The following is an 18,998-nucleotide window of genomic DNA, read 5'->3' as shown; positions in this document are numbered from 1 at the left end:
TGTGACATTAAGCTACAGAAGAAAGGATTTTTAAATAATGAAGGAGCTAGTCAGAAAGGTCCTAATGTCAAAAGTGCAGAAATTGAAATCCTGAGATCCACAGGAATGTCAGACATGATGCTGAAGGAACCTTGTGGTTACTGATTCCAGTCCCCTGTTATGGCAGGCAACCCCATCATTCAATCCTGTTCATAAACTTATCAAACATCATCTTAAAAGTAGTTAGCTTGTTTGCCCTCACTGCTGCTATTGGAAGGCTGTTCCAGAACCTCACTCCTCTGATGGTTAGAACCTTCTAATTTCTAGCCTAAAATTTATTCCTGGCCATTTTATACCTATTTGTTCTTGTGCCAAAACTGTCTGTTAGCTTAAATAGCTGTTCCCCTCCCTTTTGTTTACCTTCTTGGTATATTTATAGAACACAAATCATATCTGCTCTAAGGCCTGGTCTACATTGCAAAATTAGGTCAACATAAGCTGCCTTGCGTTGCCCTATTGAGCATGTGTCTCCCAGTGATGTAAATGCCCTGTTACAGCAACACAGTAATACCACTTCCTCAGAGACACTGAGTCATGGTCTACATATTGAGGTCAGTGCAGCACGAGTGTTGATACTGAGTTACTTAAGTCAACTCTAACAATCCTCCAGCAGCCGTCCCACAATGCCTGACACTGATCGCTCTGGTCACAATTGTGAACTCCACTGCCCAGAGGTCATGGAGACTGGAAGCCCTCCCCCACCTCTCCTTAAAGCCCCACAAATTTTTGAAATGTTTTTTCCTGATTCTCCAGTTAAGTGAGCACACCTAGCAGCTCTCCATTGTTGTGTGTAGCTTCCCACACTGGCTACACACTCCAGCTTGGAGTAGACAGATATTGGATCCCCCAGCTCTATGGGGAGAAGAGGCTGTGCAAACACAGCTACGGACCAGCCATAGAAACGAGGTCATCTACGAGCAGATTGCATGGGGGATGCAGGAGAAGGGGTATGACAGGGACCAGCTGCAGTGTCGTATGAAAGCAAAAGAACTGCACCAAGCATATCAGATGGGTAGGAAGGCCAACAGCTGATCTGGTGCTAAGCCACAGACTTACCACTGTAACAAAGAGCTACATGCCATACTTGGCGGAGACCCTACTACCAACCCACAGATCACTGCGGATACCTCTGAGGATCCCAGGCCAAAGTATGGCTAAATAGGAAAGTTCAGGAGGTTATTCCATCAAGCCAAACAGGTAATCTTCAAAAACTGGAGATCCATCCCAACTGAAGTCAATAGAAGGGACACGACGCATTGCATGTAGGGTGGGAAATGAGACGAGCGAAAAGGGATTTAGGAAAGCAAATAACTCAGAAGATAAAAAAACAAATAAGAAATTATTTAAGTATGTCAGAAGAAGGAAGCCTGTGAGAGAATCATTGGATCTGCCGGGCTACCAGGGAATAAAGGGAGCCATGAAGAATAACTTTACTGTAGAGAAGCTGCATCAATCTTCACCACAAAGAAAGTTGAGTAGGTACCTTTTTTTCCAGGTAATTAAAATAAGGCATAATCAGAGATGTCAGAAGAGTTAGGGCTGGAACAAACTGATAAACTAAATAGTAGCTGATGCCTAGAACCAAATGATAAACATCTAAAACTTCTAAAGGAATTTAAGATTGAAGCTACGAAGGTGCTAACAAAATTACCAATTAAAAATGACTACTATACCAAAGGATTGGAGGGCAGCCAATATTATGCCTATCTAAACAGGTGCTAAGGGGTGATTCTGGGAACTACCCAGAAAGCCTTACTTCAGTACCAAGTAAACTATTTGAAATGCGGATAAAAAAGAGAGTGGGTACGATAGAGACAGACCAGCATGGCTTCTGTAAAGGAAAACCACATCTACTATAATTCTATGAGCATGTCAACAGAATAGTGGATAAAGAAGCGCTGGCTGATATAAATGTATTTGGACTTTCAAAAATTCTGTCATAAGAGGTTATTAGCCACGGGATGAGATGTAAAATACATTCCTGGATTTGAAATTTTATGAGAAACAGAAATCTGTGTGGGAGTAAATGGGTAACTTTCTATCTGGCACAGGTGAATGGTGGGTTTCTTCAAATGGTTGATACTAGATTTATTGCTGTTTAGTAAATATTCATTAATAATCTGAACAAGGGGGTGAGCAGGAAAGTACATAATTTGCAGATGACACACAATTATTTAGGTTAGCCAAGACTAGAGAAGACTGTAAGGAACTCCAAAGGGACCTAATAAAGCTGGGTGAATGAGCAGCATGCTGGCAGATGAAATTCAGACAAATGAAAAGTTTGAAGAAATAATCTGAAATGCTCACTGCTAAAATTAATCTTAGAGACTCAGGAAAAAGTATCCTATGTTGACAGCTCAATGAAAATATCTGGTCAGTGAACAGTGGCAGGTAAAAAACAAACAAAAGAGCGTGTAAAATTAACCGGATCAAAAATAATACTGAAAATAATAATGGCATTATATAAATCAGTGGTACAGCCTGAGTTGGAAAACTGTTAATTTTTGCTCACTGTCTCTCAAAGATTTTTAAGAAACTGAGAGTTCCAGAGTCTGACAACAAAAAAATATTAGAGGCATGGGCAGATTATTGTCTCTCTTTAAGAGAATGAAAAGATTGGAACAGTTTAGAGAGGAGATGATTAAGAGGAGACATGATAGAGCTATATGGAACATTACAGAAAGGTGTCAAGTATCAGAGGGGTAGCCGTGTTAGTCTGAATCTGTAATAAGCAACAGAGGGTCCTGTGGCACCTTTGAGACTAACAGAAGTATTGGGAGCATAAGCTTTCGTGGGTAAGAACCTCACTTCTTCAGATGCAAGTCTTGCATCTGAAGAAGTGAGGTTCTTACCCACGAAAGCTTATGCTCCCAATACTTCTGTTAGTCTCAAAGGTGCCACAGGACCCTCTGTTGCTTATTACAGAAAGGGTAATCCAAATGCTCCTATTTACACTGTCATAGTACATTAGAGATTTATTAACAAATCTGATTTAAAAAAAAAAAGACCAAATGAAATTTGTGGAAGACACTGCCACAAAACAGCACGGAGGCTAAGAGCTAAGCAGGTTTCAAAGAAGGATTTCCAATGTATATGGCTAATAAGAACAGCCACAAATATATTAGATAAGATAATAAAAAGAATATAAACCTCAATGCTTCTAACTACTAGCTTTTAACTTCTAACTACTATTTAGAAAGAAGGCTTGTGGGCAGAATATTTCTTTATGGAATTTCTCTGCACCTCCTCTGAAGCATCTACTATTGGACGCTGTCACAGGCAAAGGGTCTATTTCTCCCCTACCTTGTACCTTGTGGAGTAATGTACAACTGTGTAAAGAATTACTAATCTGGGTAGCATTTTGCACTCACTTTGCAAAACTGTGAATGATTACACAAGCTGCAAAGCAGTAGAGGATCAGGCCCAGGATGTCCAATTAAATAGGCCTGATCCAGTATGGTAATTCTTGTGTTCCTGTGTAAAAATAAGGAAGTCAAAGCAGGACAGACAGACTCACTGCACACAGTCAGTGAATCTCTAGACTGATTGACAGAACAGCGGATAGGACAAATAATTCAGATGAGTCACTCTCAGTTAGTAAGGGGTGAATCTCAAAATGTTCATAAATTCCTTTTATGTTAATACGAACTTTATGTGAACTACTTAAAACCTGGGTCTGAAAAAATTGGGCTAAAAATCTTGCAACCACCAACTTTCTTGTGCAATTCCCAGCACTTTTGCTTTTGTCCAAAGGTACATGAAAATAAATGCTTTGTCATTTTTCATTTGGGTCCAGGTTTTGGTTTTAAGTTACCGGTAGTTCTTATTTTACCTAAACCAGTCTGTTTCTCTCTACTGCTAACAGAATATTTTCCATCGTGCTCTTTGTAGATGGCTGAAATTATTATTATTGGTAAATATTTATATAGGGCCGAGAGGCCCCAGTTGGGAACGGGGCCCAATTGTGCTATGTGCTGGACAGATGTAGAAAAGAGAGGACTTGTCCTGAAGGGCATACAATTTAAAGAATATGACATGCATCCTGAAGAGAGTGCAAGGGAGAAGAATTTCTTTCTGTACATTTTTTTTAAAGATGCTATAAAGGGTGTGAAATGGCAATATTTTGACTTACAGTATGTATTTTGGCAGTGAGGAAACCTTGTTACGGTTATTTTTAGGAGAGGCAAAAAAGGAGAAACATCACTTTTGATTTTATACACAGAAAAATCTTACTTCTATCAATAAAACTTTCCAACTTGTATACAATGGATATAAGATAACAGCTTATGCATTGCTGAGCTATATTAGGGGATTTCATACAAGACTTCCTGATCAATGCCTTACCAGGAAAGTAAAAGATGCTATCTGAAGAAAAGCTTAATCTCAGAGTATTTAGGGCTTGACCCTGCACCCAGTGAAATTAATGGAAGTTTTGCCAGTGGCTTCAGCCAGAATCAATAGATATAATTATAGAACCAAGTCATCCAAACTTTTTTGTTTAATGAGTGAAAACATTATTCATTGGTATTCATTAAATACAGCTCAGTTAGATAAAGAGGTTATTTATGAATGAAAACCTACATTGGGAAGGTTATCCTTAAAGAAACCTTTATTTGTATGTTAAGGAAGAATAATGATTGAAAAGGGCAGGAGTTGCATATCAGCTCCTCTTTAGCTATTTTGTCATGTAGCCTAGTCCTCTGAGATATCATTCAACCAAAGCGTGTTAACATGTTAAATTTTCATTTTAGTCAGTGAATGGAAAGAATCAAAAGATCTGCCTGTTGAGCGATTTGCTGCAACACCGTTGCAAACTATCTTAGAGAGCAGTGAACAGCTTGTTAAATGTTAAGTTCCTTTACAAGTTTCCATCTGTATAATGCATTCTTAAAGTATGCTTAAAAATAACTAGTCAAATTATCCTTAAGAACTTCTTTCTCAAATTATTTTACTTTCCTTTATGAGCCTGGAGAAACTGGACCCACCTAGAACTTATCACTGTTGGTTTGATTTTTGTCAACTAATTTAAATTTCACAGTCCCTTTCCTCAGATCCCAAAGGAGGTGTAAGGAAAGCAATAACTCTACATTTACTTTGTGAGATGCTCAGTAGACTTTTCTTTCTAAAAGGCCCCTTCTTCTCTGATGCTCAACACGCATTAACCTACAGTTTAAACACTAGCCGGTCAAACCCTGTTTAAGCTGACTTAGCCCATACTGGTTGAAAAGTGGATGTTTAACTAGTTCAGCAAATACCATTCCCAGGCAAATGTAGATAGGGCCTAAATTATCAACATTAAAATTCTAGGAAATCTCAAGAGTGCCATGTGTACTGTGGTGTCTACCGGGCTAGGGACCTGGCTACAATATTGTAGTTCTTGAGCCCCTTCCTCCGCACTCTTAAAATCTGATGTGCATTTTTGTGCCCCATAGTTCAGTGCCAAGTGTCACCATGTAGAGGGCACTATCATAGTAGAACTGGGGGCATTTTTACATTATGGTTGCTACAGTGGCACTGCCGCTTTGCTGCTGTAGTGCCATAGTGTAGAATGCACAGTGATGAAGGGGGTTATTTCCATTGATGCAGGTAGTCTACTTTCCTGAGCAGCGGCAGCTAGGTTGATGGAAGAATTCTTCTGTCGACCTAGCAGAATTACAGCAGGGACTAGGTTGGCTTAACTGTGGCACTCAGAGAGGTGGATTTTTCACACCCCTGAGTGCTGTATCTATGTCAACTTAATTTTAAAGTTAGATCAGGCCTGGGTTCCCCAGTGTGGCAGAAGTTACGATGTAGAGAAGGCCTAAGAATGATCAATGCTTTGAGAGGGAAGAAAGAGAATCAAACCTGACACAGTTCTGCAATTGCTATAAGACAGAGAACAGAAATAGATAAAGCAGTGAGGCACTGTAGCTTGCTAAAGCCAGGTTACACAAATCGGTTTTCCACAAAATCATAGGTCACTGCTAGCATTTAAAGCGGTACTTCAAAACACAATTGACTTGAACACAATTGTTGAGCTACTGCTGAGTGATTGCAGCGTTTGCTTTGTGTGTGAACTGAATTGTGTGTGAAGGGTTTCTGTGTACTGAAGACTTAGGCCTGGTCTATCCTAGATGATCTATCCTGGTATAGGCTAGTAGGTTATAATCCAAGACATGATTATTATCAGACAAAACAAAACCGCATTCTAACACAACGTGACACTGCCCTGGGATAACATACATGCAACAACGTAAGCAGGTTGTGCTTCACAGCCTCTCAAAGTGGAGCTGAACATAGTGTGGGTGAAAGATGAAGAAATAAGAGGAAGGAGGGAAGGCAGAAATCCCCCTCAACTCAGAGCAGCACCAACCCATTGCTTCTCCTTTGACCCAAATCCCACAATTCTCGGCTGCTGCAAAGGATTGTGGTACATGTGGATGGCAGGTCATTTTTCGGTTCAAGAATACATAGGGAGTGAGAACCTCCACAGCAGACCAGAGTATGGTGAAATAATGGTGTTAACACAATTCATGGACAGAGACAGAAGTGCTGGGGGTATTGCGATAAGCTGGCTGCTTTCATTTTTACCACCATGTTGTCCAACCTTCTCTGAAAAGTCTTGGACTGGCAAAAATACTAGTGGCCATGTACTGAAATCACCAGGCTAATTCAGATTTATACCCAGGCGGGCAGAGGTGAAAAAAATAACCTACTCTGCTACCTAGCTATCCCCAGCCATCTGTTTGCAGAATAGCTACAACAGGTGCACCATTAGAATAAGCAGAAATTTCACTATTAATTCTTTACAGAGTTATTTGTCTGTAGGGAACTACACCCCATCCTCCTTGGCACCTGCAGAACTGCTGTAATTCCATCCTACCTGTAGATTCAAATGCAAACTATTGTCCAGAATTGTTGGCTGGGAGTTCACCACATAGGTGAATGAAAGACAGGAGCTGCAGCTTACAAAAGCTAGTTGTCAGAGCACATGGATCTCTAATTCAGTTTAAGAGCTAGATTCTCATACCTTTACTCATGGTGAATAGCACCTGACTCAGTGAGTGTTCCCATTGGCTTCAGTGGACTACTTCTGGGGTAAGATGCTACTCAGTGTGAGTAAAGCTGTCAGACTGGCCCTATGAAATGAGTGTATTCCCATTAATTCAAGTTGCAATAGATCCAGATGCATTGTTAGGGGGACATATTTCAGGATAGCGAGCTATTAAAATAGTATGACATTTCTTGATTAAACTTTAGAGGGTGACGTGAGGCATGAGGACAACTCTGTTTCTCTAATCATCTAATCAGGTCTGGTATAGGCTAGTAGTTAATCACTATTTTAAGAGCCTGGAGGGAAATATGGCTCCGTGAGCCCGATTCTTTCACTGCTGTGCTCATGGGGCACTGCAGCAATGTGCCACCAGGACGCACGTTTAGAGGGGGGTCAATGTTCATAGCAAAAACTGCGCGCAATTGGAGACAAACCTTTCCACAGGCAAAGGAAAGTTTCAGCTGATACAAAACATTCTGTTCATTGGGGGGGAAACTGTTCCTTAATTATACCTGTTAGAATTCTATAGCATAGTGAGGATTTAGCATGAAGTCCAGTGGCTACTTCACAATATCAGGTTTTCAGACGTCTTCAAAATTCTTGTTCCATACTTCTAATTCCGGGCATTTCTCAGTCGTGTCTCTGTCTGAAAACATAGCAAAAGGGAATCCTGATACAAGTAAGTCTGGCTCAGCAAAATTCATTTTCAGGGATAAAGACTGTAATCCTTTCTCCTTAATGTGATAAATTGGTTGATAATTTACTGACTGGAGATGCAAGGAATGGAGGGAATGACCACCAAAAAAAAAAAAAAAAACCCTTTGAAAACCTGAATGCCTTGGTTTGTAAACAGAACAATGGTTTTCAGGGACCCAAAACAATCTGAGGCAGTGCAGCCTTCATAACAAAGAGAAGATGCTAACTGGGAGGGACACTGGTTTTCTTTATTGGATTACTGAGGTTGTGGAAGGTACTTTCCAGCTGTAGAATTAATGGCCCAGATGCTCCTCAAAACTGACTGTGTTTCAGAATGTTTATTAAACGCAGTTTGCCTCCTCCTCCCAGTGTTGTCACCTTAATCCAGTTTTAACCTGGTTTGGGGTCATTCACACAGCCAGAAGCAAAATGTTACAACTTGGTCTATTTCACAGGCCTATCCTGGAAACTTTAGGGACCTCTGCCATTGTTACACTAGTGTAGGGTTACCATACGTCCGGATTTTCCCAGACATGTCCGGGTTTTTGGTCCTCAAATCCCTGTCCGGGAGGAAATTCCAAAAAGCCGGATATGTCCGGGAAAATAGGGAGGGGTCATGGGGCTTGGGTCCGGGCTTGATCCGCTGGGGCTGGAGCCGCTGGGACCAGCGGTGCTTGGCCGCTGGCCGGCGCTGGGTCGGAGCCGCTCGACCAGAACTGGGGCCCAAGCCGAGCCAGGCTGGAGCCGCTGGGACCGGGGCTAGGGGTGCTCAGCCACTGGCCGGCGCTGCTCGGAGTCACTAGGGCCGGGGCCGGGGCCGGAGCCGCCGGGGCTGGGGCGGGCCAGAGCTGCTCGGCCAGGCCGGCGCCCCAGGGCCCGAGCCGAGCCGGGCCAGAGACGCCGGGGCCAGAGCCTCTTGGCCGGGGCGGCCGCCAGAGGGAGCCGCTTGGCCGGGGGGGCCGGACTGGGCCACGCCTCCTTGCGCCCCCCCACCACCACCGCCCCAGCTTACCTGCTGCCTGCCTGCCTGTTTCAGGCTTCCCACGAACATTTGATTCGCAGGAAGCAGGGGAGGAGGAGGAGCAGGGGGGTGGAGCGTTTAGGGGAGGGGGCGGAGTTGGGGCAGGGACTTTGGGGAAGGGGTGGAGTTGGGGCGGGGCCGGGGCCCTGTGGAGTGTCCTCTTTTTGGAGTATTAAAATATGGTAACCCTACACTAGTGCGAGTGCATCTACACTGGTGTTAGCCATGGTGGGAGCACTGGTATAGGCTGACTGCTATCATTGTTACAATCATGTCACTAATCATTGTGTACCTCTGCAAGGTGATGAGGGAAGATTTTTCAATACATCTTAAAACATGGAGTCCTGACTGTTTGTTTTCTGGACTAATTTTCAGCAATCTTGGGCCCAGTTGTGTGCTAGTTGAGCAGAGTTATAGGTTGATATTAACATCACGAGAAACTCAGTGGTTTTGATTGAGTTTCAGATGAAAGTGAAATTCAGTCTTTCAGTGCAAAACTATATATGAGCTCAGCTATACTCAGCATGGGTTAGGATCACAAGTAGTCCTTGAGTCAGGGGTGCACATCCACTGTTAAGCCAAACTGAAGCAAAGGTTTACATAAACTCCTGCAAAAATGAATTGCTGAGATTCCCTTAACAGTACTTCATTGCCAAACATCTCTAGTATCTCCCATTTATCTTGTTCCATCCTAGCTCAGAGATCTGGTCTCATTCTCCTCTCTTCTCAGTTCCTTTCTTATCTAACACTTTCTTATCTAGAACCAGCCCTACTAACAACAGCTGTAATATCAACCAAATTATGTTTGCATTTTGATTCTTTCACATTTTTTCTCTTTCTTTGCAGTTTTCCACTTGTCCCACAAAGTCACCCGCGTGGTTCCAGAGAGCGCTCTGCTGATTGTCCTTGGCCTCTTTCTGGGCGGTATCGTGTGGGCTGCAGACCACATTGCCTCCTTCACCCTTACACCAAATGTATTTTTCTTCTACCTGTTGCCACCCATTGTCTTAGATGCTGGATACTTCATGCCAAACAAATTGTTTTTTGGAAATCTTGGTACCATCCTTCTGTATGCTGTAATCGGGACTGTATGGAATGCTGCCACAACAGGCATGTCTCTCTATGGTGTTTACCTGAGTGGAATAATGGGTAAGTCTGATTCTCAAGAGTCATTGCTAATTAAAATGGGTACTGGCTGGTACATTAGTGTTGCATTACAGATAACTCTTTCCCACAGAAAAACACCAAGTATTAATTAGAGCTGGTTGGAACATTTTCAGGTAAATGAAACTTCAGAGTGGACAGAGCAGGGACTTGAACCTGGTTCTCCAACCTTGCAGGAGACACACACCACCCTACTTACCTACACACCTGAAAAGCTCGAGTTTCAAGCCAAAAAACACATGTTTTGACACAATTCTATGTTAACAGAAATATTCCAAAAGAGGTTTTTTTTGTTCCAGTGCAGAACGAATCTCAAAAGTTGCTGCGAAACAGAATTGTCCTCCACTCAGCACTAGTATTAATTAAGCAAGGGCCCTCTAAGTGTATTTATATAATAGGTCATTGTTTCAACATTTAAAGCTAAAAACCACCGTGCTAGAGTAAGATTGAAGACCTGTAATACGAAGTGGCATTTGCAAGGGGCATTCTGCCTATGTAGTACTGATGAATGCGTAATGTCTCTGAGGTGATATGAGAAGCATACATAGCAACAGCTGTTACATCTTTTTGGGGAGGTGTAGTAGTAGCACCAGGTTTGGACCACTAGCAACTCAACGCCAGCAAATCAGAAGACCACAAGGGGGAATGGAGTCATGGCTGCACTGCTGTTCAGATATGTCTCTTCCAGGGTGTGTAGCACATCTACCTGTACTATGACTTTCTAGTACCTATTACTCATGGAACTCAAGCACCATGATTCTGGAAGCCTTCTGCTCAGGTGCAAAAGGGGTAGTGCGGGTGGTTTCCGAATGCACCCATAGAGGAGCAAACAGAGGCAATCTGACCCAATATTGTTACTCCACTAAATAACTTCTAAAGTGAATTCTGATTCTAGAGAGGGAAAAATCTGCCATGAAGGAACAGACCATGATTAAACATAAAGGGTCAGAAATAGCCTCAAAGGTTGCTCCCACCATCCATTACAGGTGAAATAACAGTAATTTTTGGAGTCTGATTTTTAAAGTAGTGCCTGGGATTTAGCTACTTATTTTCCATTAAATTTAATGGAAAACATGTGGCTTCATTCCCTGCATTGCTTTGAAAATCGTACCTAGAGGTCTAACAGAGTAGGACCACAAATTATGTAGCTAGATGTTTACATTTTTTTTAAGTTTATAGGCACAATTGATTGAATCTTTTGGGTTGAGATTTTGGGTTGTTTTTTTAATTTGGCTCAGATATAATTTGCCTTACCATTTTTAATCAAATGTGAAATCTGTGTACCTTTCAAGGCTTTTAAAGTTGGTCAGGATCTGTTTTGTCTAATTTCTCAGTACTTTATTTAATCTAGTGTGTCTCTAGTGCTTATCACTATGGTGTCTGAGTGCCAAAAGTGATAGCTTTCTGCAGCAAGAAAGTCCTTCTGTAAGAACAGGTTCATAGTTTTGATTGTTTGGAAGAATGTACTTTTGCTCACCTCAGTGCCTTAACTTTGTGAAGCAGAGATAAGCAGAGGGCAAATGAACACAAGAAAACTTCCATTGTCTGTATGGTGAATTGGCAACCTCTGAGAAAAAGATGTTCCTTGCAAAGGAGAGCTGGAAGGAAGGAATTTGTTGCCTCTAAGGATCTGGTTCCATGTATTTATTGAAAACTTGGATTAGCACTCTGACAGGCTTACACTGGCTTCTGAGGTTACAGTAAAGCTAGGCAGCCATGTTGCTAGGATTTGTAAGCCTGATGACCATTTCTCACTTGCCTAGTATTGTTCTGGGTGTTTGTGCTAAGGTTTAATGCTGCTGCTTAAAAAAAGGCATTATTGTGAAGTTAAATGGATGAGATTGCCTTACCTTGTTTTGCAGTAGACCTACACTCCCATGTAAACAAAATTGGTTTATTTTTGCACATGAAGATAGCTGTGGGGGTGGCTGTAACATACTGGCTAGCATGTGAGATACCTTATACCTGTACTGGATAGAATGTGACTTGATCCAGTCCTGTAATTATTTGTGATAGGATTACTCTTTAGTGGCTGGAGGCCTACAAATAGAATATATATCAAGCAGTGTTGTCAGACCTCTGGCCCATAGGTCAGATCTGGCCCACTTAATATATTTATGTGTCTTGTATGGCCTATGTTCACATGCTAAAGAATCATCGCTTATTTTTCTCTTTTTCAAGAAAGCTTCTAATCTCTCGTGATTGTGCTTGATTCCAATGTGATCAGAGCATCACCCAGGCAGGGTTGTCTTTCTGAGTTTGAAACAATGACTCAAGAGCTGTAAACTACCCTTTTGCCCTCTATTACCCTCAATGAGGTGTAACTATCTATAAAGCGTAATGATGATACTTTAAATGTCATAATTAATTTTTAATTGATGCTCATTGTAGGTACTGGGATGGTGAAGGGGTTGGGATTTAAGTCCACACCAAGATGGGAATGGGGAGCTGCTGCAGGGAAGGAAATGCAGAGGGAAGAACAGAAGAGACACCCAAAGAAATTTGTGTGTGTGGGGGGGGGGGGAGCAAAAGAAGGATGGGTAAGGAAGTGAAAAAACGTGCAGAAATGGTTGTAGTCTTACTTATCAGAATATTTTCCCAATGAGTGATGCTGAATGGGACAATAAGATGATGACTAAATAAAAAATACGATTGATAACTAGAACAAGTAATTTTTTACAAATCATTGAACATTTTGAAATGTCAAAATTATTTCCATTTTGCAGGGCTTGTAACAGACCAGTTAAATAAAAAGAGTCCTGACATTTTTAATCAAAATTTGTTTTGAAAATGTTATAAAAAATGACTTTGTTAATGAAAAATGTGGATAAATGTTCAGCAAATGCAATTAAAAATATGGAAAATTTTGGGGAAAAGAAAACACTTAAGACAAAAGTTTGTTTTAAATAAAAGGCCATTTTCGGCACCCTTCCTCCCAACCCCCTCCCCCCCCCAAATATGTTCCAAAATTTTAACTAGCTTCAATAACTAAAATCGAGTTACAATATAAAGGTCATATTTTCCCCTTTATCTTTGTGCAAACTCTCATTGACAGCAATGGGAATTCCACTGTGGACTGAGGGTAGGTTGTATAGTCATAAATGTATTCCACAACCCTTAAATCACAGTTAAAAATGGGACTCACTCCTTCTGTTGAATAGGTTTGACACTCCTACAGCCTGCAATAGCATATGCATCACAGTCATCTGTAAATGGATGAGCCTGATTGCTTAAAACATTTAAAAGGAGACTGCACAAAGAACTAGATAATACACTGTATGCACCATATTTAGCTGACAGGATGATGTATTATGACCTATTAGATCCTTTTTCAGCTCTAATCGCATTTATGGAAAAGGCCAGAGAAGCTTGTCCCTGATTCAAACTATGTCACTTGCAAACAGAGATAAGTAGGACTTGAAAAGCTTACATGATACCAGCTAACCAAAGGATTAAATCTAATAGCCACATGCTGATATATAAGAAGGGAGAGAAGTCTGGGTACAGTACCTACAGAGAAACCCAACTCTCCCACTCTGGCTGCTGGGGGAGGAAGGGTACTGGGATTCTTCTTAGTTCTTGGAGCCAGTTTGGGGATTTTACCTTTCATGTCATCCTCTGGAGAGTAGGTGCCTGGGAGTATTGCAGGATTGTTATTTTGTTTGTTTTTACTTCAAATTTTATTATTCAGGCGAACAAAGATGAAAGTTTAATATCACTGAATGTATGGATATATATCCATTGAAGACACAGTTGTGATGAAAGCAACAAACAGATTATATGTTTCTTCCAACTCCATTGACAGATGGAACTAGTAATTGATTAACTCTGATCTATTCCTCACTCTGAGAGCAGTTCACCTAAACTGGATTACATAGATTTCAATTTAAATGAGTGGAAATACCTGTTAAATATGATATTCAGTGTCCTTAGTTAGAACTTGTACAATTTGCAGAAGAAAAGTATAGAACAGGCAAGAAGATCAAAATAATAATAATAATGAAAAGGAAATGCTACTTTAAAAGTATATTTGGAAGAAACATAACTTAAATGTTAAACTAGTGCTCACTGTCACCCTTCCACATTCACAAGGGAAAAAAGGAAAACCAATCCCAAGTCATGCTGACTGTTTCCCCCCCCCAATCATAAAACTAGCACTCCCACTGTTGCTATTACTGGTGGAACTACACGGACAGTGAATTCCCACTTAATGAATTCCAGTTATGAAGTTTAGCAATGTAGACAAGGTCTTAGTTTCCAGGTGACTTCCAGAGTGAAAATTGTTCTATAATTTTTTAGGGGCAGCGCATTGCATTAGAGGGTATGGGTGGTAGGTTTAATAGCCTAAGTAAAACTCAGGTTTAGCAATCCCACCTCTCTTGACACTATTTTGTAATATTTATAGATGTACCCTAACCTTCCCATCAGTATTTGCTCACTAGCTTTTGGAAGTTCTTAAAGAATGTAGCAGCAATCATAATTGGTAACATATAAAACAGATAAGAGATGTAGGTGAGCCAATTCATTTTAAAGGCATTTGTCTTACAGTGTCATGATATCCATAGTTATTGCCATTGAACTATCTCTTCCTTAAACACAGCAAGGAGGGTAAGAATGTTACGGAATCTTTATTTGGAGTCAGGTGCAGGGCCAGCTTCAGAATTTTCTGCCAGGCCTGAAAATATTTTGCCACTGATGCCACCCTGCTTCCCAATCACTCAAGCCCCCTCCCCCCCACCTGACTGTGACCTGCCCCCCGCCCTTGCTCACCGCCACTCTGTATAAATGTGAATGAAGATGACTGTCTCCGTTTTATAAATAAATAGAGTAACTATGTGCTTCTGAAAACCAGGAATGTCTCTGTTCCTGTAATCCTTGTCAGCTTTACAGAAAATGATATTATCCTGCTTGTTGGTGATGGGACGGAGAGATGGTGTCTATTCCTCTCCCATCTTATTTACTGCTGCCAGATGGGGGTGGGTTGTGTCTGGTCCTCTACCCAGCCTCCAATTTTGGATCTTTCTCCTGGGTGAATAGCTCCATGCATTTTAAACAAACATTTGAAAGTCAGTTCCTCGTTCACTTACCTGCCAATCCCTAAGTACTCTGGACTTGAAAAGTTACCTCCACACATACTCACCAGAAGGAGAGAGCCTATGAGCCTGGGGGAAGTGTGCCCATACTGCCATGCTACAAACAATGCCACACCAAGGCCACAGCTCTTCAATGTTCATTACCAAACTATTACTCCCAAATCAATACGTTAGTTCTGTCCCCCTCACCCAAGCAAATAACTTCTGGTGCACACATACACCAATTAATAAAATGGGGCTCTCCACCATCCCTTTTGATAAATGGATTCTGGGCTCTGCTCTACTTCCCCCATCCTTCACGAAGTTTGAACTCCCTGTAGTTAATAAATGCTGCCCCCTGCCCGACTCCCATTAATTAATTCAGGTGCCTTCCTCTGCCCATTAATGAATTCTGAGCCCCAGATAAATGAATGGGACTCCATACCCATTTGTACATCTTCTCTGGAGCTGCAGGGTTCTGGGATGTGCCAGGAGACCCTTAGTAGGAATGTCAGCTTCTCTGCACCTCTCCCTTCCTCTTTAAGGAAAAGTGCATGTGCCACACTTTTTTCCTGCTCCTCTCCTGCCATCTGCAAAGAGCAGTTGGCTCTGCCACTCCACACTCTGCCTCTCCCTCCCCTCTTGAGAAAGAGGAGCACTTCAGGGGGCTCCTCTGCTTCTTGGCCACCTCCTTACCTCCTATGAAGGACCAGGGTTGCTCTGCTCCTTTGGTCTTCCTTGCTCTGCAGGGAAGGAACCAATTGCTTGTCAGTCCACCTGCCTGGGCAACATTTCCAGTCTCTCTAGGCTAGCAGGCGACTTGGCTTTTTAAACAGTGAGTCATCAAACATGTCTTGGCTCCCTGCATGGATGAAGTGCTAGTGACATCATCAATAAAACTGTGGACTCACAGCTTGGCAAGTAAGTGAAGGAGGAAATTATTTTTAAACATTTCATTTTAAAATGCATGTATTTGTAATTTCTAAGGATCTCCTATATTCTGACGACCTTCCCATTTGAGATGCTTGCATTACTGTTCCCTGTACTGTGGATACACTCAGAGGCTATCTGCTTCCAGGGCTATCAATCTGGAACCTTTGTTCAGCATGAAATTAAAGTGCTTTTATAGAAGAACTAAATGAAGTTAATCTCCTAGATGAGAACAAAAATACTGAAATAAATGTTGAGTTAGTCTGATACCATAATCAATTTTCTTGAGGGTGCCCAACCGTGGGCTGCTTACTCACACAAAATTCACTTTTGCTTCAGTGGGAGTTTTGTCTGAATAAGGAGTCCAGAAATGTGCTTTGAGGACAGATTCTGCACTTAATTACATAGGTGTAACTCCCTTGAACAGATTCTAAGTAAGTGAGAGCAGAATTTGGCCTGTAATGTAAAGAGTGTGCTACTAATTTGGGGCTGGTTGCTTCAGGACCATAAGGAGATTCATCTTGCTGGTGGTTTTACATATCTGTAAGTTTTTGTTTTGTTTTCCTAGGCCAGCTCGACATTGGGCTGCTGGACTTCCTTCTGTTTGGCAGCCTGATAGCTGCAGTGGACCCTGTGGCTGTACTGGCTGTGTTTGAAGAAGTTCATGTCAATGAAGTTCTGTTTATTATCGTTTTTGGAGAATCTCTGCTGAACGATGCTGTAACTGTGGTAAGAGGATTTCATATCCAAGAATCACCCCAATTCTGGAGGGTTTATTCTGAACTAATATATCCCCCACGGAATAAAGTAGCGTATTGTCTGTGTCTATCTGCTCATGTGTCAGCTACCACACACAAGTTCTACTAGTTTGTCTTCCTTGTTTGCAGACATTTTGTTGCAAGTAATGTGAATTACTTCTTCTGAATGTGAAGAGGGCATGCAGGTCGCATAGTATGTTCCTATTCCCTGGTTGGATAAATATAACTCTTAAAATGAGGTTTCTGGTACAAATACTTTATTTGCCATTTCTAGTCATCATGACTATCATGTTTTACTAAATTTATTTCCCGAAATTTTGGGATATCCTTTGCTAGTTCTTTGAACTGCTTGTATTCATTTTGTCCAATTTTGCATATGCTCTTAATCTATGTACACCTCTCACATACCTTCTTTGTTTATGTCATCTTGGCCTTTCCAACTTTCATCACTATTTATCTGATTGCTTCCACGGTCATTACTGACAATGTTGCTTCTCAGTGACATTCATTTATCAGATGACAAAAGTTGCAGTGTTACCAGCGCTTCTGATTTTATTGCAAGTCTTGCAATGTGGGGTATTTTTCTGAAAGCCTCAGCTCTGGGAATCCAGAGACTCCCAAAGGAATCTCAACTTTCATTTTTTAAAATGTTTCTCGACCTGATAGTTTCAGGGAAAAGTTTTAAAATGTCACCCCAGTGCTTTGTAAAGCCCCAGAAACCAAAAAGCATATAAACAGAACTTAAAATGCATTGTTTTTAAAAATCTCATGATTTTTGAATACTTGGGGTTGCAATACTGTGGTCAGCAGTTGGATATCTGTAAATATCTCTGAAGACTACAATGTAGAGGAATAAGAGACTTATAATACAGCCTAGCTAACTCAAGTTATTTCTATAACATCTCCTCACTAGCCCTGTTCCTGTAGCAATGAAAGTGTTATCATAATTCCCCAAATATTATCCTCAATTTCCAAAGCACGGTGTTTAATTTTTGCCCGGAGACCCATTTGGTGCTTACCAAAGTAGAATTCTCCTCTTTGCTCCAGGGTACATTTTAATTAAATAAACACTATATCGAAGAGATGATTTGATAATCAAATTATTTTGCTTTTAATTTCTTGGTGCTTTATTTTGCCTATCCACTCCCTTTTGGATGCTGAAAACCTAAAATATTTTTTTTAACCCACAAATCACCCTCTGTGCTAAAATTTTAATTATCATCCATTTATCATGATTCTCACTTTTCTTCATCTTTCTTTACTATCCATGCCTTCTTTAAAAAAACTTCCATCAATCACTTTGCTGCTACAGTGATAGGCTCTATGGAAGACCCTTGGACACACTGGCAGACAAAACAGCCAGTTTTTCTGATAGATATATTCTACAGATTTCATTTTTATCATATCTTGGTCTCTTGCTATTTGATTATGTATTCTCTAAACAGTTTGCTGCTTCAAAATAAATGGATTTTTTTTTACCTCAGTCTAACAAAATTTCAGGATTTACCAGACCCATACATGTGATGATTTGAATTGGCTTGATTCAGGAGCAAATGCTAAGAGAAGCTACTTTTCTTTTTAGGTGCTGTACAATGTGTTCGACTCTTTCGTTGCAATGGGAGCTGATAACGTGACTGGGGTGGACTGCGTAAAAGGCATTGGTGCGTAGAATTTAATTATACATTAATCGTTGATAAAAGTCTGCAGGATTGCAACAATAAATCATTGTAACCCTGTCATCAGCCTATGGCCTTTTGTAGCAGTGTGGGACCCACCACTGCAGCACCTCCTGCTGGCCGTTCTGGAATTAGCTAAAGTCCTTCCACAGGGCACCCTCCTCCGGTGCTGTCTCACTCGCTGTGCCCCGCTCCACTGTCTCTCCCGCTTTTGGGGGAACCGGCAGTCTATAGTCCAGCCACTCACCTTGGTGGCCTGCTGCAGTCACCAGTCTAGTCCCCTGCTCTGGGGCAAACTACAGTCTGTGTTGGCCACTTCCCTCAGGGCAAGTGGGGGCAGCCCTAGCACTTTAACTGCCCTTCCTCCTTAACCTCCCCCGGCCCACCCCCATTCCACCTCTTCCCCCAGCGACCCTGCACTCACCGGCAGCGGCAGGAAGTGGAGCAACCCAGCCCCAGCCCACTCCACTCTGCCAGCTCCCAGCCGCGGCACTCTGCTTCCCACTGCCGGTGAGTGCGGAGGTTTGGGGAAGGATCGCTCCCCGCACTCACTGGCAGCAGGAAGTGGAGAGAGGCGGTCCCAGCCCACCCCGCTTCCCTTGCCCTGGC

The 18,998-nt window shown here is 41.7% G+C and overlaps 1 protein-coding gene across 1 annotated transcript in view; it reads left to right on the top strand.

Annotated features, from left to right (window-relative positions):
* The window catches only part of SLC9A3 (solute carrier family 9 member A3), a 67,346-nt gene that overhangs the window by 20,269 nt on the left and 28,079 nt on the right, over positions 1-18,998 (top strand). Inside the window, exons 2-4 of the mRNA XM_034759391.1 lie at positions 9,636-9,938; positions 16,524-16,684; positions 18,296-18,374. Coding sequence (XP_034615282.1) covers positions 9,636-9,938; positions 16,524-16,684; positions 18,296-18,374 — 543 coding nt within the window. The remainder of the gene's footprint in view (positions 1-9,635; positions 9,939-16,523; positions 16,685-18,295; positions 18,375-18,998) is intronic.

Source organism: Trachemys scripta, chromosome 2 (assembly GCF_013100865.1).
Source record: "Trachemys scripta elegans isolate TJP31775 chromosome 2, CAS_Tse_1.0, whole genome shotgun sequence".
NCBI classification, from domain to species: domain Eukaryota; kingdom Metazoa; phylum Chordata; order Testudines; family Emydidae; genus Trachemys; species Trachemys scripta.
The sequence above is the reverse complement of the archived record's forward strand: the minus strand, read 5'-3'. Positions and strand labels throughout refer to the sequence as shown.